This window comes from Rhinatrema bivittatum, chromosome 9 (assembly GCF_901001135.1).
Source record: "Rhinatrema bivittatum chromosome 9, aRhiBiv1.1, whole genome shotgun sequence".
Classification (NCBI taxonomy): Eukaryota; Metazoa; Chordata; class Amphibia; order Gymnophiona; family Rhinatrematidae; genus Rhinatrema; species Rhinatrema bivittatum.
In genome coordinates this window covers 59,482,446-59,510,072 of record NC_042623.1, presented here as the reverse complement: position 1 = coordinate 59,510,072, position 27,627 = coordinate 59,482,446, and the positions used below count along the sequence as shown (strand labels likewise).

The window sequence follows — 27,627 nt, the reverse complement described above, 5'->3', positions numbered from 1 at the left end:
GCTATATTAACAATTTCACTTGCATGCCACTTTTATTGTAAATAATGACTTTTCTGATGATTAACATACCTGTTAGACTACTAAGAGTCAGCTTCCTTCTGCCCAGTCTTTCAACCAGCCAGACTCCGAAAAGAGTAAAAATAAAATTTGTAAGGGCTATCACTGCAGCTAGCCAGATTGCAAGTTGGTCATCCTGCACCCCTGACATCTGCAAAATAGTAGCACAGTAGTACCTAAAAGAAGAAAACAGAAATCAAGTTTTGCAAACTTATCTGTAGTTGTATTTTAAGAGGGAATAAAAAAACGTTAAGTAGAGTAGAAGAACAATAAATAAATTTAATGTCTATGGTACTTGCATTGTCACAGATAGGAACCTTAGGCCTGGATTTTCTATGGTCGCACACCTTAGAGAATCCGGTGGTAACAGAGGGGGGGGGGGGGCGGCGAAGCGGGGGGGGGCCTGCGAAAGCTGGCAGCCATCACACTACTACGGTGAGCTGGCTGCCGGCTTTCGCACTGAATAACTACACCATAAAAGGTGTAGTTATTCAGTGCGAAATTTACCGCCTACCCTTACCCCTGCGTTAGAGGCAGGGGTAAGGGTAGGCGGCAAACTTTCCCCCAGCCCCCGCTCACCTGCCCTGGCCGCGTCCATGGGTGGCAGTCTCCGGGGCAGCCCCAGTCCTCTCTCCCCTCCTCCCGAAGCAACTTTAACCAAAAGAAAACCTAAAATCCCCTCCTCCTGAAGCAAGGCGCAGGGTGAAAAGCGACTTGACATGTAAAGTATTGTGAATAAGTGTAACCAAAGTAAACTTACTTTTTCTTTCTTTCAGCCCTCTCTGCCCTCCTCCGGAGGCGCACACCGCGGCTCCCCTGTCTCCCGGGGGCAGCCGGCAGCGAAAGCGGCTTCCAGCAGCCCCCGCCGGCGAAGATGAACGAACGCACGCCCGTAGTGCACGGGCGTTCAAGCCAGCGAAAGCACATGAACGGGCGTGCGTGACGTCACGGCGTACGTTCATACGCTTCGCTGGCTTGAGCGCCCAAATTGATGGGCCCCCAAGTCAGCGAAAGCGTATGAACGTACGCCGTGACGTCATACGCTTCGCTGGCTTGAGCGCCCAAATTGACGGGCCCCCAAGTCAGCGAAAGCGTATGAACGTACGCCGTGACGTCATGCGCTTTGCTGGCTTGAATGCCCAAATTGACGGGCCCCCAAGTCAGCGAAAGCGTATGAACGTACGCCGTGACGTCACGCACGCCCGTTCATGTGCTTTCGCTGGCTTGAGCACCCGTGCACTACGGGCGTGCGTTCGTCCATCTTCGCCGGCGGGGGCCTCTGGAAGCCGCTTTTGCCGCCGGCTGCCCCCGGGAGGCAGGGGAGCCGCGGTGTGTGCCTCCGGAGGGCAAAGAGGGCTGAAAGAAAGAAAAAGTAAGTTTACTTTGGTTACTCTTATTAACAAAACTTTACATGTCGAGTCGCTTTTCGCCTGCCTTGCTTCGGGAGGAGGGGATTTTAGGTTTTTAGGTTTTCTTTGGTTAAAGTTGGGATCCACTTCCTGGTACCTGTTATTTCAAATGTCATTTGAAATGACATTTGAAATGACAGGTACCAGCGCACCCAGGATACTGTATAGGCGCTGTATAGCGCCTATACAGTAAAATGGATTGCGCTTCATGGACGCGGCTTGCATTTGCATGCCATTTAAATAGAGTATCGAGCGGTATGCGATCCGAACTGTGCATGCGGCAAATGCGGGTGCACCCGGCCCTAACGCACCTCTTTCTACCGCACCTTACTGTATTGGCCTGTTAGTGATTGCACGTGAAAAGTCCCTTTTCACGTGCGATCACTTTTGAAAATGACCCCCTTAGTTTGCACTACAGAAAAAATATTTTTTACTCAAATTAGGGTATCAAGTCTACCAACCCCTTTAACAGTTTTTTATCAATACATTTTTAGTTTTTGCAGAACATAGTACCTTCTTTCTGTTTTTTCAGTGCTCATTCTGTAACCTGGACAACTGTGACCAACCCAGCAAAGGAGGGAGGCAGCCCTTCCCAAATAACACACGCATACATGCACACACAAATTATACCAATGCTGCACATCAAACGGAAAACATATGGTCACAGTTTTATTACTTATACTAATAATCAAATCAAATATCTAGCCTACATATTTATTTTTATTTAAAAACCTTTATATTCCGCATTATCCTTAATCCTAAACAGATCAGAATTAAAATATCCCCTTTGAGGAAAGGCTAAAGAGGTTAGGACTGTTCAGCTTGGAGAAGAGATGGCTGAGAGGGGATATGACAGAGGTCTACAAAATCATGAGAGGTCTAGAATGGGTAAATGTGAATTGGTTATTTACTCTTTCGGATAATAGGACTAGGGGGCACTCCATGAAGTTAGCAAGTAGCATATTTAAAACTAATCGAAGAAAATTCTTTTTTCCTCAATGCACAATTAAACTCTGGAATTTGTTGCCAGAGGAAGTGGTTAGTGCAGTCAGCTGGATTTAAAAAAGACTTGGATAAGTTCTTGGAGGAGAGGTCAATTAATTGCTATTAATCAAGTTTACTAAGGGAATAGCCACTGCTATTACTGGTATTAGTAGCATGGGTTTGGGTGCTTGCCAGGTACTTGTGGCCTGGATTGGCCACTGTTGGAAGCAGGATGCTGGGCTTGATGGACCCTTGGTCTGACCCAATTTTTATTTATTTATTTTTGTATACCGGCATTCATGTTGATACTTATCATGTCGGTTTACAGCATAAATCAAATGTTAATTACTACATTTGTGTATAAAAGGGTAACTTTTAAAATGGTTCATCTAAAATATAAAATCTGTCTCAACATAAGCTAAAATACAATAACAATAAATCCAAGTACATCTTAAAAATACAAATAAAACTATAAATCAAAACATATCTTAAAATACAAAATGTAACATTAAAAGTATATCACTAAACATTATCAATAAAAGAAATCAATCCTTGTTGTTAAAGTCTTGGTTAAAAAGCCAGGTTTTGACTCCTTTTTTTAAAACGTCTGATATCTGTTTCCATCCTCAGCTGTGGTGGTAAAGAGTTCCAAAGGTTGGGTCCGGCAATAGATAAAGCTCTTTCTCGTACAGTGTTCATATGAGCAGATTTTGTTGTCGGAATTGGTAATAGCCCAGTGTTCGCAGATCTGGTTATTCGTGCTGGTACATGAAAATGTAGCACTGCATTAACCAGACAACCTTCTCGTTGTACAGTGATTTATGTATTAATGTAAGTGTTTTGTATTGTGACCTGTATCCCATAGGGAGCCAATGAAGCTCTTTCAGAACAGGGGTGATGTGCTCAAATTTCTTAGTGTTAGTCAATACCCTTGCGGCAGAATTCTGCAAGAGCTGCAGCGGTCGCATAGTGCTAGCAGGAAGGCCCAATAAGAGGGTGTTGCAATAGTCTAATTTAGTACAAATCAATGCTTGTAAGATTGTCCTAAAATCGTTGGGGTATAACAGGTGTTTTACTCTCTTTAAAATATTCAACTTAAAAAATCCATCTTTAACTGTTTTACTTATCCATTTCTTCAGGCTAATTTCACAATCTAATATTATTCCCAGATCTCGAACATCCAGCATAATAGGATAACTTTTTGCAGCTTCCAGTATTTCGAGTTCCTTCAAAGGGCTTAATTTTGGGCAGATGTACAAAATTTCTGTTTTTTTGTCATTCAGAGCTAAATTAATTTCAGCTAAAACTATTTTAATGGTGGCTAAATAAATATCCCAATATGGCAATTTCCTATGTTCTTATATCCAGAAAATATACAAAACTAATCATTCAAATTCAACCATCATATAATGACCTCTACTGACAACTTAAAATCTTACTTCTTCCCCTGGTGTCAAATTTCCCCAATTCCACCACAAAAACTTAGTGACTATTAAGGCTCTCCTAAAATCATATAACTTATAAGCCATCTGAGCCCCTTTCCCACTCCAGGGGAAGGGGGCCTTCACTGGGAGTCACTGTGGAATTGTCTTTGGAACAGTCAACCTGTTGTAAGCATGCAAAATGATGGTCCTTCCAGGAAGAAGTACTGGCTGGGGGTTACGCAACAACCTGCCATGTGCAAGCAAAAGTAGCAGCCCTCCAAGCCCTGTCACAACCATACCAGGAGTCATGGGTCTGCTACCATACGGGGTCTAAGCCAGCCATGCCTAGGAAGTCCTTAGTGCAGGTAGTTCCAGCCCTTCTTGAATTAAAACCCGCTTCCCCCCCCCCCCTCCCAGGCTCAGGCACCCTCCTCCCCTTTGCTATGATGAACCACAGCTACAATAAACATAAACAATGTTGCAAAACTTTTACATGCATAACAATTTTAGCTACAAATAAAACAATCATAAATAACTATGATGTTCATAATGCAACTGTGGCTTGTCAGTACCACATACGGAAAGGGTGAGAGGGGAAATTAGCAGTGCCGATGAGGTTGTAAGGAAGCTGTAGACACCCAGGCTGAGCTCCCTTTTAAGCCTCCCAAGCCATGGCACCTCTACTCCAGCCTGTTTCTAAAGCAGCCAGTTGGGTCACACGTGCCTAAACATGGGCACAGATAGCGGCACTCCACTCCCTAACCAGAAGGCTGTTGGGGCAGGGGAAAAGAGGGGCAGAATGATCCTGTACAGGGGGATAAGAGGAGACCAGGAATTGACATGAGACCATGCGGCTTGCGGTGTCACAGACAGTAACCAAACAGCACCCCAACCCACCCCCCCACCCCCAAACCCCTGCCGGCTGCACAGCCCAATCTACTTATTTCACGGCAAGAGGAGATGAGTCTGCAGACTGAGGATGGCTCTCTGTACTATCAGACCTACTCCTCTGGTAAGCAGATATTATCCTTCCTCTGTGCCATGTGAACAGACGTCCAAGGTTGAATGAAGCATCCGCGTACATGGCACAGCACCACAGATATAGCACTAGTGAAAATCAGATAAGTGAATCTTCTCTAAAGTGGTTTTTGAATCTTACAAGTTTTGCCTCAGAAACAACCAGATTATCCTAAATTGCTTTGATTGAGGATGAATTTTCTTCTAAAAGAAATTTCGATTTACTTTGACTGATTTGAATTTTGCGCATATAAGTATTTGCAGATTTACAGATGCACAAGTTGTCTCTGATCAGTCAGATAATGCAGTTATTCCCAACCGAATCCATGATTCCCCAGGCAATCTCTCCCCCCCCCCACCCCAGCCCATCTCAGTACCCCTAGATCTGGGCAAAACGTGCTCTGGCTAATGCCTTGCATGCTGAGCCACAGAATGACTTAAGCAGAAGCATGCTCAGAAAGTTACCAGCTGGTACATGCTCCCACCTCTGGGCATCCGGATTGGTCTTCAAGGGTTCAAAAGGGCTTGCTGGGAACACTGAACTTTTCTGGCACCTTGAGAGCTATGATGCTGAGATGAGTTGAAATGTTGGACCTTTCTGTACCTAAATGAGGACTGTTTAAAGTGTCTTGAATTCATCTGTGACAAGTATGTGGGTTGATATAACTAGATTAACTGACACTGACTGGATCTTGGACTGTGTTTCTGTTATCCCTATGTTGTATACTCTTGCCTTGCAGAAATGTAAGTCAGGTTGTTGCTTATACTTTGAATTGGAGTGAATGCATATTGCAGGGAATTCCTCGACTTGACACCCTGGGAGCCATCAGGCTTCGTATTAGTATTAATACACTGCTTTGTCCCATTGATGATGCACTCTATTCAAATTTAATTTACAGTTTTATAAGCTGTCTTTCCAAATTTGAAAACCAAACCAAAGCGGTGCACAATTAAAAACACTGATGGAGAGCAGAAAACACACACACTGCTAAAATCAAGACAGATTGAAAATTTATAACATAACAGATATAAAGTGGTATCCACTTTCTGCATTCAAATAACCCAGAGCACAACATTACATGGCAAAAGCAGAAAAGTAAGACACATTGTGTGATCTGCCTATACGTCTTTAACATCGCCCTTATAAAAACCTAACAGTACTGGCTAAATAGACAGATTTTTAGCTCCTCTCTAATAATGAGATAATTTGATTCATGTCCAATTTCCCTCGGAAGATTGTTACAAAGGGAGGAGCCACTACAGAGAATGCTCTGGCCCTTATTTTTACATTTTTCCATGCCTTTTCAGCATAGGAATACTTGGGCCTCTCGGCTAGATCTCAGATCTCAACCTAGTATACCAGACAGTGTTGCCCTTTCAAAAGGGAGGGATACTGTCCTTCATAACTTTGTTATTAAATAAACACCAACCGAAAATAAAACATCAAAATCATATCTTCCACCTCTCTCCTCTTCTATGTTGTCCCAATTTTTTTTTTATACTACCCTAGACTTTATCTTCCTTTTCATATCCTAGACATCTCCCATTTCCCCCATCCTCTATTTTCCGTATGTTCTCAGGAGCTCCTTGCTATATGGGTCAGGACAGGGAGGAGATTTCCTAGCGTTGGCCAACTACCATTGGATCCAGTTGGAAAGGAGGGAGGTTTGAAAAGAAGAATACAGCACAAAATATGGATGTAATATGAGTCACATTATTTTGAGAACCAGGTAATTTTGTGAAAATCACAGGTAGAGTGATATTAGTCTTTTTGAACAGTGCAGTTTTGAGCCTGTCCTGTTGAGTGACATTGACCGACAAGCCGATTATTCAGCTATTCAAAATTTCACAAAATACATAATAACCCTTTAGCTTTTGACAGAGCAATCACTATGTAAAATGTCAAAGCTCACCTTTTTATTTCTGACCTTAAAATGACTTGTAGTAAATGTCACCTCATTGTATAAATCTACCAGGCATCCAGCTACTTAAAGTCTGTGCTTTATTTTATCTTTCAATAATGGAAATGTAGCAGGACGTCAAATTCTACCCCCATAACTGAGTTTGCCCTTTAGTGGAATGGCAAATGTGGCCTCAATACGCCATTCTGCTAGCAATGTGAGTCAGAGATTTCCATCCAGATCCTAACCCTACGTATGAAGTCAGAGTTCTGTAGGCATATTACCATGCCTACAGAACTCTGTATTTGCCTAGAGTGCCAACAGGCACTCTAGGCAAATCCAGGCAGGGTGCAGGTGTCTCTCCCCGTGGAGAACACTTGAGGGACCTTACCTTCCAAAGGGACAGTCTGGAGTTGAGTAAGGAGAGGATTCTAAGAACTGGAGTCCTATATAGAGTGGAGTTCCAGGAAGGCAATTTTCACATGCAAAATTAGAAAAACATAAGGGTGGGATGGTAACACTGATGATTATAATTATGGCACTGTATCCATGGTTGGGACTTGAGCCACATATGAAATAGTCACCTCCATTTATAAAAATGCATTGGTTGTGTACATTGTAGGCTAATATAGCAGTGCATTCAGTTGCATTGTTGGAAATAAATAAATCCAGCATGTGTCTCAATCCCAAGGATTTCTTGGGGATAAGATAATAGAGGGAGTAGAACCTCTGGCTATGTTGATTGGGCAGAACAGGCTCTATTGCCCGCTGTCTGAGGACTGTCTCCACATCCAGGTAGAGCTGCGCTGAGGAGATGGATCCAGATTGAAGGCTGAGCCATGGGGAAGCATGAGAATTCAGGAGAAATACAAGCAGTAACCAAATTCTACAATCTTGAGCACCCAGCAATCTTTGATGATTTTGCACAATTTTTCTAGGTAGAGACTAAGTCTCCCCCCATGGGAGAGGATGAGTTCTGGGTTTGAAACTTGGTCCAAGTTTTGACTGTACCTGCTGTGTTGCTTCTGGTTGCCAACTTTTGTGCTGCCGGCTTCAAACAGAAGCAGAGGGGCAGCACAGTACCACTGGAATTGGTGGAAGAGTTATGTCTAAAAGTATGACTGCTTACAAGTAAAGTAGGGCCACCTCAAGATCGACTATTGATCAGAACTGATTGAGAGCAACTAGACTGATACATGTTCAGAGACGGATTTAGGGTTTTGGTGCCTGTAGGCACCGCTAGTACTGTCGCCCCCTATCATATCTCCCCCCCCCCCCCAAGGTTGGACAATAGAGAGCAGAAGGTCTAAGGCACAATCCTCTAGGTTCCTGTGGCAGCGCAGGGGCTAAAATTTAAAAATTCAGAAGCAAATTGGCAAACATTTCCATCTTTTACATAGAAACATATACAGAAACACAGAAACATAGAAATGACGGCAGAAGAAGACCAAACGGCCCATCCAGTCTGCCCAGTAAGATTTCACACTTGTTTTTTTTCTCATACTTATCTGTAACTCTTGGCCCTTAGTAACCTTTTGGTTCCAATTCCCTTCCACCCCCGCCTTTAATGTAGAGAGCAGTGCCAGAACTGCATCTAAGTGAAGTATCTAGCTTAATTGGTTAGGGGTAGTAACTGCCTCAATAAGCGAGCTACTCCCATGCTTATTTGTTTACCCAGCCTGTGCAATTCAGTCCTTGTTGGTTGTTGTCTGAATATAAATCCACTTTTCTTCATTCCCCCTGCCGATGAAGCAGAGAGGTATGCTGGATATGCACTGAAAGTGAAGTATCAGGCTTAATTGATTCAGGGTAGTAACCACCATACAAGCAAGTTACACCCATGCTTATTTGTTTACCCAGACTATGTAATTCAGTCCTTATTGGTTGTTGTCTGATTATACATCATCTTTTGTTCATTCCCCCCTGCTGTTGAAGCAGAGAGCTACGCTGGATATGCATTGAAAGTAAAGTATCAGGCTTATTTGGTTTGGGGTAGTAACCGCCATAACAAGCAAGCTACTCCCTGCTTTTTTGTGAATGTAAATCCTTTTTTCCACATTTCCTCTTGCCGTTGAAGCATAGAGCAATGTTGGAGTCGCATTACCATGTGTATGTTTATTGAATAAGGGTATTATCTCCAGGTAGTAGCAGTCTTTCCCACAAGCCACCCTCTCTTCATTCACAACCTCTAGACTTTATAGATCCACAGTGTTTATCCCACGCCCCTTTGAAGTCCTTCACAGTTTTGGTCTTCACCACTTCCTCCGGAAGGGCGTTCCAGGCATCCACCACCCTCTCCGTAAAGAAATACTTCCTGACATTGGTTCTGAGTCTTCCTCCCTGGAGCTTCAAATTGTGACCCCGGGTTCTGCTGATTTTTTTCCAACAGAAAAGGTTTGTCGTTGTCTTTGGATCATTAAAACCCTTCAAGTATCTAAAAGTCTATCATATCACCTCTACTCCTCCTTTCCTCCAGGGTGTACATATTTAGATTCTTCAGTCTCTCCTCATAAGTCATTCGATGAAGACCATCCACCTTTTTGGTTGCCCTTCTCTGGACCGCCTCCATCCTATCTCTGTCCCTTCGGAGATACGGTCTCCAGAACTGAGTACAGTATTCCAGGTGAGGCCTCACCAAGGACCTGTACAAGGGGATAATCACTTCCCTTTTCTTACTCGATATTCCTCTCTCTATGCAGCCCAGCATTCTTCTGGCTTTAGCTATCGCCTTGTCACATTGTTTCCCCGACTTCAGATCGTTAGACACTATCACCCCAAGGTCTCTCTCCTGCTCCGTGCAAATCAGCCCTTCACCCCCCATCGAATACAGTTCTTTCGAATTACCACACCCCATATGCATGACTCTGCACTTCTTGGCATTAAATCTCAGCTGCCATATCTTCAACCACTCTTCCAGCTTCCTTACATCCCGTCTCATTCTCTCCACTCCTTCTGGCGTGTCCACTCTGTTGCAGATCTTAGTGTCATCCGCAAAAAGACAAACCTTACCTTCTATCTCGTCCGCTATGTCGCTCACATAGATATTGAACAGGAGCGGTCCCAACACCGATCCTTGCGGCACTCCGCTTAACACCACTCTCTCTTCAGAGTAAGTTCCATTTACCATCACACACTGTCTTCTGTCTGTCAATCAGTTTGCAATCCAGGCCACCACCTCGGCACCCACTCCTAAGCTTCTCATTTTATTCACCAGCCTCCTGTGCGGGACCGTATCAAAAGCTTTGCTGAAATCCAAGTAGATGACATCGAGCGCTTTTCCTCGATCCAATTCCCTAGTCACCCAGTCAAAAAGGTCAATCTGATTTGTCTGACAGGATCTTCCCCTGGTGAATCCATGCTGCCTCTGGTCCAGCAATTCTCCCGACTGTAGATAGTTCACTATTCTTTCTTTCAGCAGCGACTCCAATGCTTTTCCCACCACCGAGGTGAGGCTAACCGGCCTGTAGTTTCCAGCCTCCTCTCTACTCCCACTCTTGTGAAGCGGAACCACCACTGCTCTTCTCCAATCACTCCGCCCCACTCCCATTTCCAGGGATCTATTGAACAGGTCACTCAGCGGACCTGACAGCACATCTCTGAGCTCCCTCAGTATCCTGGGATGAACCTTATCAGGTCCCATGGCTTTGTCCACTTTCAGTTTCCCCAGCTCTTCCCATACATTCTCTACTGTAAATGGAGTTACATCTACTCCACTCCCCTCCAGTTTCTTGTTAACTAGCGTCGGTCCTTCTCCAGGGTCCTCTTTAGTGAACACCAAACTGAAGTATTCGTTTAATATTTCTGCCATTTCTTCTTCTCTCTCCACACATTGATCCTTTTCACCTTTCAATTTCACCATACCACTTTGAACTTTTCTCCTTTTTCTGATGTATCTAAAAAATGTTTTGTCACCTCTCTTTACCTCTTTGGCAATCCTTTCTTCTGCTTGACTTTTTGCCATCTTGATTACTTTCTTTGTCTCCCTCAGTTCTACCAGATATTCTTCTTTGTACTCCTCCCTTTGGAATCCTTTATATTTCTTGAACACAGTTCTTTTAGCCTTTATTTTGTCAGCCACCTCCTTTGAGAACCAGATAGGTTTTCATTTTTCTTTGCTTTTCTTTACTTTTCTAACATATAGATTAGTTGCCTTGGTAATTGCTCCTTTTAGTTTGGTCCACTGTTGTTCCACATCTCTCTTGTTCTCCCAGCCTTCTAGTTCTTCCTCCAGGTACTTCCCCATTTCATCAAAGTCTGTGTTTTTGAACTGCAAAACTCGGGTCTTCGTGCTTCTTCTCTGTATCCTTTTTGTGATATGAAACCATACCATTTGATGATCACTGGTGCTGAGGTGGGCACCCACCTGGACATCAGAGACATTATCTCTATTAGTGAGCACTAAATTGAGTATAGCTCCCTCTCTCGTGGGTTCCATTACCATTTGTTTGAACAGAGCCCCTTGCAGGGCATCCACTATTTCTATTGTTAGATTCTGCAGAAGGGATTCTCCAGTCTACATCTGGCAGATTAAAGTCTCCAACGATCACCACTTCTCCCTTCTTTCCCATCTTTTGGATGTCTTCAACCAGATCTCTGTCATGCTCTTCCTTTTGATTTGGAGGCCTGTAAACCACTCCAATATAAATGGATGCCCCATCATCTTTTTTTAGGTCGGCCCATAGTGCTTCTTCATTGCCCCATCTTCCTTGCAGCTCAGATGCTTGGATGTTGTTTCTGACATAAAGAGCCTATCCTCCCCCTTTCCTATCCTCTCTTTTATATTACATTATAAAAATAAAGTAGTTTCACACTATGATATTTTTATTGCGTGAAGAAAATTAATCTCAAGAATAAGTACAGGGAGGAGACAGAGATGCGAAGGAAGGAAGGATCCAGGATCTGGGGGATAGAATCCAAGATCAAGGGAGGGAGAATATGAATTGCAGTGGATGGGGAGGCAAGGAGGGAGGTGTCCCTTCCATGCCTCAGTCCTGTTCCTCCTTGAATCTCCCTCTTTAACATCCCACCCAATATCACTAACACACTCACACATATATAATCCCTTCTTCCTCATACACAGACCTATGACCCCTAGCCAATCCCCCTCTCATCCCTCAGCCTCTTTTCCCACCCTCCAATGATCTTGTTCAGCCACTCCTAGTCTCCCCAAAATTATCCCCCTTTGATCTGTCTGCTGCAGGCTCTCCAGTTCCCTGCATCAGGAAGGAGAGTGCTGTTCTCTGCTGAGTGAGACTCAGCAAAACTGAAAGACAGCATATATTCAGCCATCCTGTTGCCTCCCCTAATTTTCTGCTGCCCTAGGCACAGGCCTAGTGTGCCTATTGACAAATCCAGGCCTGTACATGTTGTTCATTGATCTCAGCAATTGTTTCTCTAAGTTTGTCTCTGAAAAGCTGATCTCCCAGGCAGGAAATGTCCACTAGCTTATCATAGACATCATCATGCAAACTGCTGGCCCTTAACCAAGCCATTTGGCATGCTCCAATGGAGGCTGATGAGGAGCAGGCCATCATGTCAAGTGCCTCGCAAACTGTTCAAATAAGATGGCATATACACTTTTCTATGTCTAAGAGTGGCTGCAGGTATGCAGAATTGCTGTCAACTGGGGCTTCAGTTTTTGAATGCAATATTGTAAGTATTGTACCATGTAAAACAGATGTGCAAAAAATAAGAACATTAAGCATGGAACTCTGGAACACTTTTTTCCCAATATTGTTGTTACGAACGCAGGGGTACGGTCGCTTGCTCTGGAGAGAAGTGAGCCCTTGGAACACGACGTGGCTCAGGGAGGAGCCCCAAGGCACACACCGTGGAAGGTGAGAGTGTCCAAGCACAGGTTGGAGCTGGAACAAGGCTGGACTAGAATGGATGTTCATCAAAACATCACCATCAAAATCGGGAACTTGTTTTTTTTATTTGTTGTGAAACCAGTCCAAAACTCACAAAAAATAAAAAAACAAGTTCCCGAATTTGATGGTGATGTTTTGATGATCATATGTTAGATACATTGACTGGACAGTTCTAGGATATATTGGACTAGAATGGAGGCATGGAACATCACAGGAACTGGTACAAGGCAGGCTCAGACCTCCACTGGACTTACATGCACAAGCGAGACCCAGCAATGCAATTCTGGTCTCAAGAATAGCCCTCTGGCCACTCGGAAGCCCTTCCGGACCCACCGCTTGGGAATGACAAGTGCCTGAGGTCAGACAAAGGCTGAGGGCAGGAAACAGACAAGACTTGGAACTGAATGAAGACTCGAGGAACTTGGAAGACTCAGGTTCGGATTCAGGATTCAGGCACAAGTACAGGGTGAGTACTGCACCGCAGCGCAACCTACCAAAATAAGACTCTATAAAGAGCATCAGAAACCGCAAGGGAGGCCGAAGATGTTTCACGCCTCTCAGAAAATGGGCCACATCAGGATGAGCTGACAAGGATCTACCATTTACCTGCCCAACATGGGCCATGGAGGTAAGGCATACAGCAACTTGTCTTCCGGCCACTCCTGAACTGCGGCATCAATCCCCAAGGACTTCGTATCTCTTCTGCAACTAAAGAAGCACAAAACCTTAGAACTGTGCAAGGTCGTCAACAGGTCTAAATACGGAAGACCCCAGCGATCCTAAATCAGTTGACAAAGCCCAATCTCCTGGGTCCAGACTTTCCCTGCTGAAAAAGTCTGATCTTACATTGTCTTTGCCCGTGATGTGCAAGGCCGAGATCATTTGAAGATGCGCTTTTGCCCATTTCATAAGTTGAACTATTTTCTTCGATACTTGTTGGCTCTTGGTAACTCCATGCCAATCGATATAAGCCACTGTCATAGCATTGTTCAACATTATTCGGACAGATCAACGCTGCAGCCTGTCATTGAACTGTAAACATGACAACCAGACTACTCTGGCTTCCAGGCAATTGATATTCCAGAGACTCCTCTGCATTCCAGCGGCCTTGCACTGTCAGCTCCTGACAGTCAACTCCCCAACCATGGAAACTCACATCCATCGTCAGTACCAACCAGTCCGTAAGAATTAAGGAAACTTCCTTCATCAGATGTTCTGCCTGCAGCCACCATTGCAGTTGGGAGGAAAACTCCATCGGCATGAAAAGTCGAATTGAATATTCTTGAGACTGCGGGTTCCATCGAAACAGCAGGGAGCGCTGAAGAGGACGCATATGCGCCCTCGCCAAAGGTGCAATACAGTCGGGTGCAGAGTGACCATCAACAGACGGAGCTGGGCTATCAACTTCTAAAGTCGAAATGTCGACAGGAACACCATGCCCTGTTTTGTGCTGAAACAAACCCCAAAGAATTCCAGCAACTGAGAAGGCTAAAAACTGCTCTTGGCTAGGTTCACCACCCAGCCGAGTTCCTGTAGCAGGGAAATCACCTTGTGAGTCACCAGGCAACTCTATTCCGGTGACTTGGCTCAGAGCACCCAGTCATCCAAATATGGATTCCAGCCCTTCATAATTAAGAACATAAGAACATGCCATACTGTGTCAGACCAAGGGTCCATCAAGCCCAACATCCTGTTTCCAACAGTGGCCAATCCATAAATACAGACTGCTGCTAATACAATACACTGCTGTGTGGAAAAGTAACTACTACCAGTAGCTTGGAGAAGATTCTGGGAGCGGTGGCCAAACCAAAGGACAGCACCCAAAACTGAAAATGGTACCCCAGCACTGCAAACTGGAGAAAGCACTGATGTTCTGGTCAGATGGGAATGTTAAGGTATGATTTTGATAGATCTAGGCAGATCAGAAACTCCCCCGACTGCACAGCCAGTATCACTGAGTGCAATATTTCCATGTGGAAATGGTTCACCCGCAGAAGATGGCTAACACCTTTGAGATCCAGGATGGGATGAAAGTGTTAAAACAGAGAGAGGCATCCCCCTGTCTCCTGTTCCCAGGGGTGGGTCGGCAAATGTTCATTGGGAGGACCAGGAGGTTCCACTACCCAAGTCTGTGCCTCTTCTGGGCTGTCTGGGGCGAAAGGACTGAGCCCAACTGGAAGCCCGAGTCCTCTGAAATGACCCTATGTTCCTCTATAGGGTCAAAAATGCCTGGATCCTCCAGCACAACCCCTCATTTTAAAGGGGTGCTGCGTCTGCTTCCTATCCTCTGGCAAACAAACTAGAGATTTGCCCCACTTACTGGCCAGTTTCTCCAACTCACTCCCAAATAAAGGCAAGTCATTAAAGGGCAACTTGGTGAGGTTAGTCTAGGAGATCGCATTGACTGACCAATTTCTCAACCATAACTGGCACCTGGCTGCTATTATCGAAGCCATCCCTCTGGCGGAGGTGCCAACCAAATCACAGCCCGAATCAGCCAAGAAGGCCGTGGCTGGTTCCATAACTGCCCTGGGATTCACACCAGAATCATCAACCTTCTGGGAGAGAAGCAAACAAGAGTGAGCCACGAGGGAACAACAAAGAGGCAATCTGCAAGGACATTGCCACTGCTTCAAATGCCTGCTTAAGGATAGTTGCAATCTTTCTAGCATGAGCATCCTTCAAGGCCGCTCCTCCTTCCAAGGAATAGTGGTCCGCTTGGAGACTGCGCACACAAGTGCATCTACCTTCGGAAATGTGAGTGCCCTCTTACCGTGGGATCCAGAGGTTACAGGCTGTACACAAGGACACCAAAATGGAATTTTTCTTCGACTCAAACATGTAATCTGTCCCAGAGATTGCAAGCATGACCAGGGTCTGAGAGATCAGAATTGAAAGTTCATTTTTATGAAAGAACCATAGCATAGTTCTATATGGTTCTAGACCTGGAGGAATTTTACCATTCTCCAGAGAAGCAGGAATCAGCGTCATCATCCATGCCATCCAGATCCCTATCAGGAGGATCTGCTGTTTCTCTAGGAGCACTCCTGCACCCAAGAAAAGGTAGACAAGGTCCCTACCTGCTTCTCTGCTCTAGGATCAGTGGACTGGGTTGAGGACTACGTCTAAAAAAGGGATTGCAACCCTTGGAAAAATTTCTACCCAGGAAAATGTAGAAGTATCCAAACCAGGAGACACCTGGGGCGTACTAGCATCCCCTGCTGAGAAGTCAGTCAGGGGAGATCCAAGGTCAGGCGCTCCATCTAAGCCGTCTTTATCCAGATCTACACCTGGCTGGGAAGAACCATGCTTAGTGAAATTAGAAGAGAATGAAACTCCCTGATCCTCCAAACAGCACTGGCACAAATTAGCGGGCTCTCCTTGCTGAGATGCCCTAATATGTCAGGCAGTGCAAAAGGAAAAAAGGTTAGGTTTCTTAGGAATAGGTGCCATTATGGCCAATAGTGCGCTGAGCGGTGGCCAGAGGCATGTCTAGCTGTTTTTTTTCTTTCAAGCATTCAAAAATTCTAGGCATCCAACATTTGGGCATCTGATACTTGGGCATCCAACCCGTGGGCGCCCAACACTTGGGCATCCTATACTTAATCGTCACAACGCAGGCACCCCATACCTAGGCACCCGTAGATCAATTGCCGCTCAAAGGACAATTGCCCAAAAAAAGCTTAATTTGTATGCAAAAGGAAGCATAAGCCTGGACACACAACAAAGCCCTACTAGGCATCCAGAAAAACTGGATGCACAACTGGATGCATAGCCAGTCGCACATGCTGAACCAACAATCCTGTAGAGGGCAGCCTAAGAATTGTGCGAAAAGCTGTTGAGGCCTACTTGGCGGCACGCAACCAAGAAACCTCAGAGTGGGGCCTAGCCAATGGGGGATGCTCAACCTGCCAGGCTACCCACATCCCTCGACCTCCCATGGAGCAAGATGAATGTCAGAATGACGCGCCGAGCACTGAGACTGGGAGGAAGGAAGGCCTAGCAGAACTCTCCTTCACTGTCTCTGCAACAATTTTTTTTTTTTTAAATTAAAAACATTTACCAGAGCTCAGCCTTACCTGGCTGAGCACAGAGACTGTCTCCGGCTGCGGAGGGAGAGGGCTTTTGCTGTCACTGATGCGCTCAGCTTCCTGCACCCAGTCTTTCAGCTAAGTCCATGCCAGCTAAAAAACCAGCTCCGGGACCAAGGCACACCTCTGAGGCACCATGAAAATCACCTCAGGAATTCTCAACTAGGGGCAGGACCTTATGGTATCACCACAGGAGAGCGGGGCACATTATTTTTCTCCTTTTCTCAAATCAAAGCAATCCCCAGTGGGGAGATGCTTGTCTACCATCTGCTAGAGATGGAGAATACTGGCAGGCTGATGTCACTAGAGGGAGTTATATATTGTGATGTCAGTTTGCTCTGCTCCATATGCTGGTAGGGGAGCATAAACCCACTTGTTCTAGACACTAAGAAAACAGAAATATATTTCCTCCTTCACTAAGCAAACTTCAAAGAGATGAAGAAATGCACATTCTCAAAACTGACATAGTATGACTCTTTTACCCAATCACTCCCCTCCATGCCCCCTCCATGCCCACATTATCCCTCACTTCTCCCAACTATTCCTTCATATGCTCACATCCCTGTCCAACATTCCCAACACTCCCACCCCCATATCCTCTTCCCCGTGCTCCCTCTCTCCCCTGTTCAATTCTTTCTGCCCTTCCCTACTCAGCATAATTCTGACCACCTCTTTTCCACCCCTTCCTGCTCAGCATCCCCTGACTTCCCCTCTCCCCAACCCAGCAGCCCCCATTCCTCCATCTCTCCCTCCACTTCCATCTCTCCTCCCTGCTCAGCAGCCCCCATCCCATCCCGCCTCCACCTCTCCCTACTCAGGAACCCCAACCTCTTTTCCTTCACCCCTTCCTCCTTATCTTACCATGCCTTCCTGCCCGGCACATTTCCCTTTCTCCTGGCTCCCAGCCAGCAGAAAAGACTTCAGTCCAATCCAGAGTCTCCCTCGTCCTTTACCAGCAGCAGATGAGGGCAAGAAGCAATGAGGAGAGGAAGAAGATAAGGTGGCAATGGAAGTCGGCAGTGGATTTATACAGCAAGCACCTTTCTCCCTCGTGCTCCTGCTTTCACATCCAGGCCCCATGTGATAAAGAGAGCATCAGCAGCCTCACTGTCAGGCCAGGCAGGGGAAGATAAAGTTTGTGTCCTGCCAGGCCCATATCAACAGGAGTTGGTGATATCTCATTCTGATCTGGGTGAAGGAGGAGGAAACAACTTCCCACTGGGCCAGGAAGAGAAGGAAGCAAGAGCACCTTCCTGTCAAACCCAGTAAAGGAGAAGTCAGTCAGCTCCTGCCCAGACTGATGAGAAAAGAGCAGCCTTCTGCTGGCTCTGCTACATACCTCCCGGGACCTCGTGAGACACCAGTGTGTCCCAACACACCTGTTGAGAACCACTGAATTACAGAACAATAGTTTTTCTGATTAATAGAGTATATTTCTCCTCAGCAACTTGAATGCTGGCCTCATTTTTCCAATAAGTGCAATATAGGAAAGATAAGAACCTTTCTGGCCTTTAGAGGTACACATACAAATTATCTAGTGACATTTTCATACTACTTTAGTCACACATCAGAGATCCTGATCCAAACAACGTGGAAAAGAACTGCAAAGTTGCTAGACTTTTGAGATATGCACGTCAGAAAAAGGCGTGGAGACTGAAGCGGAATGGCAGCTGTAGGAAAGACATTTCACACATGACAAAGACTAACTCATCTTTTAGAAATGTTAACATTTACTACCACAGTAAAAATGCTTCATATGTCAAAATGTTTTAGCAAAAAGAGTAAGAAGTTAAAAGGGGAGCCAGCCTACCTTCCTAGTGCTGTGATGTACAGATACTAGACACTATAGATTAGCATAAATATAGCTGATGGGAGATGGTATAAAATACATTCTAAAGTTTACAGGGGTGGCCATCTCAGATCTTCAAAAGCCTTATTTTTGGGATATCCATAATGAATATATATGAGATAGATGTGCATATAACAGAGACAGTGTACGCAAAGCTATCTCATATATATTCATTGTGGATATCCTGGACACCAAACCTCTTTGTGACTCTTGAAAACTGGAGTTGGCCATCCCTGGTCTAAATCATTATCATCTACTTTCTAGCCCTTAGTCTAAACATTATTTGATATTTCTAAATAATGTTCTGCACTGTTCATTGTCTGCATATGTCTTTTATTGAAAAACGAATAAGCTGATGTACTAATAAGCTGAGGTCTTTTTTTTAATGAAGCATATCTTATTAATATCACCCAGTATTACAACAATTCCAATTATGTTTTGAGTGGAAATGCTACCTAAATTAACTGTTTGCTAGCAATTATCTTCACTCTGGCAACATGCAAAAATGATAGTTCAACTGGCACTTAATCCTCTACTCATGTTCACAGCAAAGAAGACTGACTGAGAAAAAATAACAAGAATAGGACAATGACAGTGTCACAACCTTCTGAATGAGGCAGCATATTAGCAACTGTTAGACATTACAGAAAGTGCAGTTGCTTACCTGTAACAGGTGTTCTCCTAGGACAGAAGGATGTTAGTTCTCACAGATGGGTGACATCATCAGATGGAGCCCGGCACAGAAAGCTTTTGTCAAAGTTTCTATGAGCTTTGACTTGCACACTGAGCATGCCCAGCATGCCGCTACCCGCGTGTCCACACGAGGTCTCCCTTCAGTCTCGTAACATAGCAAAAATATGAGCGAAAAATAAAATAAGAAAATGAAGGAGAAAACCAACTCTGCGGGGTGGCAGGCAGGTTTCCTGAGGGCTAACATCCTGCTGTCCTAGGGGAACACCTGTTACAGGAAAGCAACTCTGCTTTCTCCTAGGACAAGCAGGATGGTAGTCCTCATAGATGGGTGAATACCAAACTGCAGGCTTTTCCTGGCAACAACCAAGACCAACAGGTAGCGAACAAGGTGCCAACAGGCACAAAAACAACTGAGGTACTGTCTCAACCAGAGGGTCCTAGGTAGGAAGAGTTGGGTTTAAGTCTGGAAGAGATTGTGTAGGACAGATTGGCTGAATCTACCGTCTTGTCTTGTTATGCTGTGATGTGATTTGAGTGTGTATTGTGATAGTTGCTATGACCGAGTTTCATGCTGGTTGGGCAGACTGCCAGATTGACAAGAACCCTACTCCCACACTTGTAATCTCCTACTGCAAGAATACCATTTGTACTTGGTTTTTCTTGAATTCTGCGAAATGCATAGCGCTATAATTGTCAATGTCCACATTTCTTGGAAACTTTAAGAAAACATTCTCCAGATTTTGCATTAAGTCCTCTGGAGAATTAATTTTGGATAAAAATGCCAATACCAAACTTGTGAAATGATTCACAAGGCAAAAAAATGTTTTTTTCCCAAATCCTGAATGGCAGGTTAACCAGCCCTTGGTGAATAGGTACTTTACAAACCTGTCTTTTTATACAGAAGCCTAAATGCACTGTGTAATCTTATACAGCGTCCCTGGCACAGTTCACTGCAGCAGTAAATCAGACTCCATTAATGTTATTTCTCCACACAACAGAAATCCCTTTCACTACTGATGACATCTTAACAATAGCTATGGATTTATGTTACAGTAACTCCAGAAAATGTGATGCTTACACCCACACAGAGGGAATTCTAGGCACCAGAACAATTATACCTATTTCTAAAGCAATAGAGAAAACTGTGTCATCCATCTGAACGAGCAGGAAAAGTCAGAGCTGAGGTTTAGCAAAATATATTGATGGTAAATTAATAAAAAGTACCATCTAAAGAACAGGATTCCTAGAACAGATCATATGAGCTAAAATGATGAACAGCAAAATACTAGGAAGATCTTCTTCAGAGGTAGATAGCAATCTCTGCATTTTAGAATATGAATTCCTGGTTTCAGAACTCATATGGAATGTTGTAATCATAAGCCTCCATTTAGCAAACTCTCTGAAGATTACTTTAATAAAGGGACAAAAAGATATTTGTCGGTGGTGATTTGTCTGACAGGTTATGACAGATGGCTGACCTGGAACCTTCTGAACTTGCTTCCTCTTCCCCATTGCAGCTGGAGTGTAGGCTGCTGCTGGCCCGACCTGGTACTTTTTTTTTTTTTTTAATAAGAAATTACCATTGACATTGGTGCTGATACTGTTGGCTTAAGAATGCAGGTATTTTTTTTGTTTCAATGTAATATGTGTAAGAAGACTGCAAAGAAGAAATGTGAAGGCCAGATTATTCCTGCATCGAATCGCAGAACAACAGGGCCTGTTAAACTAATACAGTTCATGCACTTGATAAATGCATCATTTTTTAACTGTCAATGGAAACAAGTTTGATGTAAATCACCCTCTCACTGACTTTTTTGAAAAGTAAGTGAATGATAGATATTAGTATTACTAGTGCTACTAGTGGCAGATCACTAGGAAAAGGGCGTTTTCTTTTTCTGCCCCTTTTATGTGGAAATGCACTTCCAGCGGTATTAAGGAAGAAGCGAGATGTGAAGGCTTTTAGAAAACTATTGAAAACTTTATTATGTCAGACTGCTTTTAATGATTAATTATATTGCACCATTTATAGCTGTGTTACTTTGCATACCGCGCTGGAGAATTGCATAGGAAGTGGCGGGATATAAAATGTTTTAAACAAATAAATAATAAAATAAAGCGTCATCTCTCTACCACAAAAGAGACCGTACTTGCACCGTGAGCTTATAATATAATGAAGGCACACAAACCATACAAATGAGAGGCTTCACAAAATGTATGCATTACAGTAAACGGCGTTAAAATCAACAAGGCTATCGTCAGAGAGAGAGCCAGGGTTTGAGATAAAAAAAAAAAAGTAACTTCAAAAGGGTGGATTTTTAGGAGCAACATGAATATGGCCATTAAGGCTATCGATACCAACATGGAACATGCACAACTGAGAGTGGATGATGGGGGAGAAGGGCACAGAGGAGGGACCAAAGGGGAGATAAGAGGCAAGATATGAGAAGCCGCAGAGCGAGTACATTTTTAAGTGAGTAGGAGAAGCCTGAACAGTGTGCAGAACCAGAGGAAGAGCAAATGTAGCGATCTGAGAAGAGTTATATGGCTATAATGACACTGGAGGAAGATTATATGTGTCCTTGAATTTTGAATATAGTAGAGATAGATGGTTCAGTGGGAGACTTATTTAGCAGTTTTTATATTCCAACATTTGACATGGATTACAAACTACATACACAATAACAGTTTAAAACCATACAGATTATAATACATCACATCAATCAACTGGTTGCAGAAATATAAGTGGGAAGTGAAGTCAGAGTGGATAAGGGTTTTGGTAGCATATTTTGGTGATGTGATAGACAAAGAAACACCACTGAATGAGAGAGAGAGCATACAAGGAGTCAAAGATGAGCCCATGGCCGCAGATTAAGGAGACAGAGAGGATGACAGTCTGATCTATGGAGATAGGAAGGGGGTAGGGAAGGGGAGAAATGAATTTGTGAAGAAAGACAAGTTGTTCTGTTTCGGCCATGTTAAGTTTAAGATAGTGGGTGTGACCTCTGGGTGGTGATGTCACTCAAGCGGGCTAACAATTAACTATATTATTGGTGAACGTTCTGGTGCAGAGAGATTGATCTGCACAGAGCTGTACCTAGCCTATGGCCAACTTGGCCTTGGCTATAAGCACCACTGCTGAAGGGCGCTACGCCGCCAGCCCCACAGTATACATTTGTGATTCATGGTAGGGCCGGTGGTACAAAAGGAGCTCCTCCTCATATCCATTTTCTTCACAAAGTGAACAACAGAAGAAAATACCTGCCCCCTAGCCAATTTTTTGTTCTGGTACCTCAGGGACTCTGTTTCCCTTCCAATTCAGCAGTCACCCCCCTTCTGGAGATTTTGACTTGCCAATATGGACCTTAATATTTAGTGCTAGCTGGGTCACCATGTTGACTTCCATAGGTTTTCTCCCTTCATAGCACGATTCTTTGGCCTTATGACTTCTTTTCCCACAGTTAAAACAAGCTAACAGGCCTTGGGTCTGTGATCAGAGTATGGAACAGGGATGTCCTGTTCTGAGGATCCTTGTTGGGATCTTGCACTCTTACTGCTGCAAGGGGACCCTGTGTAGGCTGCCTTTCTAACTTCCGTATTAATTCTGGCATCAACTTGGCCTGATGGAAGGCGTCTGCCACTTCCAATGCTTTCTCCGGGGAGAATCTTGGGTGTCAACATACCCAATTCTGCATGGACCAGTCTAGTCAATTCAGAAACTGCTCCAGTAGGACCTGGCTGGCTACTTAGAAACTTGTTTTCACCTCTGGCTTTAGCCATTTTTATCCAGCATCCTTTAGGCAATGAAAAAGGTTCTGTTGACTTTCCCTGGATTGTAGGTGCCACACTGGAACCATAGCCAGTACGTTTCCATAGTGTAACCCACCCTATCCAGGACTGCAGTTTTAACTTCGAAATAGATGGCTCCCAGCAGGCTACCCGATGCACACACATGTATGCCCGATTTTATAACTTGCGCACGCAAGTTATAAAATCGGGGGTTGGCGCATGCAAGGGGGTGCATACTAGTGCACCTTGCGCACGCCGACACCCACAGGCTTCCCCCGTTCCTCACCTAACCTTCCCACCCCTTCCCCTAACATTTCCCCTCCCTAGCCCTACTGTAACCCCCTCTAAAAGTCTTAACAAACCTTTTGCGCCTGCCTCAAGGCAGGCGCAGGTTGCCCGCGATCCTCCAACACAGCGGCAATGGCTGCTGTGTCGGAGGCATCTGGGAAATGCCCCCACACCACCCCTTTAGTAAAGCCCTGGGACGTAGATGCGTCCTGGGGCTTTACGTGCGTTGCAGGGCCTTTATAAAATAAGTCCGGCGCACGTAGGGCTTTTTAAATCCGGCCCTATATGTGGATAAATGGCTTTTGAAAACTGCTATAATAGCAGTTACATTTACACTTGTAAATCCTTTTGAAAATTACCCCATACTATAGATAAGTTATATAAGTACTGTAGTCATTAAAACTCCTGTCAGACTTCTAACATTTTGGTTTTTATTTACTCTCTCTTCCCTTCATACGTCACATTGTTTATAATTATTCATGGATCTCAATTATTTTTCATTTGTAGTCTAAATGTAATATATTAAGGGCATAAGTAAAGGATTCCAGGACTTTGTAAAGAAATGCAATTTAATGTACAGTAGTGATGTGCATTCTTTCTTTTTTTTTTATTTCACAAGACATCTCTATATATTGTATTCAGTATGCTTTCTAGGATATAATGTGACTTCCTGGAATATGCCATTGATCAACAATGAAAATAAAGCAGAAAAGCATGAGAATAGCTCAAGGCCACAGTGTGCCAATTATAAAATTAAGGTCAGAAGTGTGTTCACTTGTCTCAGATCCTTATGGCAAATAATCCAGTTCTTTATAAATATATGCCTGCCAATATGTAAAAAAACTAAAATGATTTTCAAAAGTTATTTTTACATTTGTGGAAAACAGTCTATCTCCATCTGTTCTGTTTATTAATAATAATTTATGTTGAAAATGATGTATTTTCAGACTGGCACTCTTATTTATCATTCATTGATTATTGTAACTTGTTCCAAGACATATGGACTTCTACATAAAAGATAATGCTAATTTGGAAAGCATTACTGTATAAGATAACAGTTTGGCAGGGGCTTTCAAGATAATAATTGCATGGTGTCTGATAGTACATGGGAACTTCTCTATGTCCACTAGTCAAATATGTCCAATATGTTATAAAAGTTTTATAGTGCATGTGTTAGGAGGCTGAATGAATACTTTTATCTCTATCAAAATGATATCCTAGCAGCCATCAAGTTTCCATGGCTGCCAGCTAGAAAATAGCTAGGGCTTCTGATTTTAAGTTTTATTTTTCAGCTAATTAGGGTTTCTTGGGGGGGGGGGACACAAAAAAAATCAGTATTTATAAGCAGGTTTTATTGTTGGGTACCTTTTACGGTAGAATCAAATACATAAATGTGTGCAGCTGAGGAGTCATTAGCGTGGAAAAGGCACAGAAACAACACATCTGGATCCAGGGTAGGCAAAGGAAGAGTAAGAAAGTTCTAGGGGATGTGGTGTTTTTTCAATGTTTACCTAACATCTTTTTTTTTTCAACTGGGTTGTGGTTTGTTTTGGGTTTTTTTTGTTTTTTTTAAATCAGGGTTTATCAGTTAAAACCTAAAATCAGAAGCCCTAAATATATCATTGCAATGTGGAGAGGAATAACTGGATGCATGGGATGGATTAAGTGATTTCTTTTTTCGGCCATTATGCAGTAGATCACTATGCATGTTACTATGAGAATACAATATGCACTAACAAACCAAAAGCATTACATTTATTTAAAAACATATATATTCTCATTGGGGTAGATTTTAAAAGAAGCGCATGCGCATCCATGCGAGCGCGCTTCCCAGCGTACACACATGGACGCGCTGATTTTATAACGTGTGCGCCGGCGTGCGCATGTTATAAAATCCGGGGGCCGCGCGCAAATGTGCATGCAGCGCGCACAAGGGGGGGGACTTATGCAATTTCTGCGCAGCGACGCATCCCAGCCTTCTCCAGTTCCATCCCAGTCCGCTCCAATTAAGGAGCAGACTGGAAGGGAACTTGCCCTACCCCCCTACCTAATCTCTCTTCCCCTTCCCTCCTCACTCCCTAAACTCTACCTATTCCTTTTTTTTTTTTTTATTTGGTTTCAGTACTTACTTCAGGGCCTGACCTGAAGTAAGTTGTGCACGCTGGCAGACAGCCAGCGTGCGAGGCTCCAGGACAGCGAACAATGACGCTGTCCCGGCCCCCCCCCCAGAACACGCATCCAAGCCCGTCCCTTGCAGGAAGGCCGGCACTTGTGCGCGTACTGGCCTTTATACACATGGCCGGGCCTTGTTGAAAATTGGCTCGGCACGCGCAAGGCCAGGCCACGCACGTAAAGGCCGGAATTTACGCGCGCGGCCGAATAAAAATCTACCCGATAACTTTTAGTCCTAAGTGGATCACAATTAAAAGATCCATAAAATATACAAAACTAATCATACAAACTCAGCCAACATATAGTACACTGACCTTTACTGATGCAATTTAAACTGTTATTTCTTCCCCTGTATCAGATTTCCCCCAGTTCCACCCGAAAAACTAAGTGACTATTAAGGCACATCTAGACAGTCAGAACCAGCTGTGTGTTCTGGTTAATGAGAACGTCTGATCTTAAGGTAAACTCAAGATTTCTGTCTCTGGAATATCCCTTGAGATGCAAGAACTACAATGAAGATGAAATGCTGAAATATCTCTTTTAAACAGAGGTGATTGATTTCTGTTGGGTTTTGTTTTGTTTTTTTTGCATCCTCACAAGCTCATGAAGAATTTAGTTCTTCTACTGTGTAAATATTAAATACAGGTCTGGATAAAAGTACAGAATGATCAGGCTGTAGACAAAATGCATTTTCCAAATGAGTTATGATGCACATCAGTTAAAAAGCAACACAATTTTCTTTTGTACTTTTCAACATGGGATACAAGGGCACTTTAGCAGGAATTCAATTCATCTCTCTGGAAGCATGATAACATCTGCTAAAGTGCGCCAATCCGCTCACAAAGAGGTGGCAGTGTTGGTGGGTTACGCTACTGAAAATAATGAGAACCTCATGCATGTACATGGTTTTCACTTCCTCATTTTCATAAAAAAAACAAAAAACAAACAATTGTAATAGATTTTAAACACTAGCCTTCGCTCTGATAGTACATTCTCAATTTCATTACAATATGAACACCCTTACAATCCCTTTTCAGATGTGCAGGAAATGGAAAAGGATTTTCCATTTGTAATATATAGAAGCCACTCCTCAGTTCATAACATAGACCCAGACTCAATCCTTTTTGTTACTGTTGAACATAAAATCTTGACCTAGTTTCCTAGTGAAGGCAAGGGAGGTTTTTGAACTAGTGAAATCATATCTGCAAGATAAAATATTGCCTGGGGCAACACATACAGTTTCCTTATGAGAACAGTCACCTTTCTAGAAACACTGTACCGAAAGAAGGATAACATCTTGCTGAAAAGTAGTAATGATGCAAATACAATTTGTACAGCTTCTGTCAAACTGTCACTTAGCTTTTCAAGTCTTACATTTGCTTATCAAATTAATTCCATAAGAAATGCCCTGCTGGGTCAGACTAAGGTCAATTGAGCCCAGCAATCTGTCTCTGACAGCGACGGGGGCAGGTCACATGTGCTCAGCAGATCCCAAAAACTAGATTTACTTCTTGTTCCTCACTCCAAGGACAGCACTAGGTTTCTCTAGTCTACCTTATAATAATGTGTTATGGACTTTTCCTCTAGGAACTTGCCCCAACTTCTTTTAAACCCTGCTATAAAAGTCGCCTTGACCACATCCTCAGGTAATAGAATCCACAAGCTTGATTATGCATGGAGTGAAAAATAACTTTTAGGATTTCTTAAATGTTTATCATAAAATTTCTAAAACTCTAATTAATGCAACTAACTGACATTTATTGAACACTTCTAACAAAATAGTTGATGTGCATTAATTCTTATAAGATTGAGCCTTAAGTATAAATGATGAAGCTTGGTGCAGTATGTGGCACGCTCTCCAAAGATTTATTCACATTAATATCCCACTGGGAATTTGTGAAGCTTCAGCATTTTGGTGCTGGTCAGCATTTTTGGGAAAAGACAGCGTTTTTTGGATGCCGACGAACATTCGTTGGAAGGACTCCCATTAGCTTTTGCGCTCAGCTTTAATAGCGGCTTTTCTCTTTATGACATTCAAAATATTTCTCCTGAAGCAGCCTCGTTTTCGAAGCGACACTCGGGCCCC

General features: G+C 43.6%; 1 protein-coding gene across 1 annotated transcript in view; it reads right to left on the bottom strand.

Annotated features, from left to right (window-relative positions):
* The window catches only part of SLC2A13 (solute carrier family 2 member 13), a 798,921-nt gene that overhangs the window by 338,112 nt on the left and 433,182 nt on the right, over positions 1–27,627 (bottom strand). Inside the window, 1 exon segment of the mRNA XM_029615108.1 lies at positions 70–233. Within this exon segment, the coding sequence (XP_029470968.1) occupies positions 70–233 (164 nt within the window).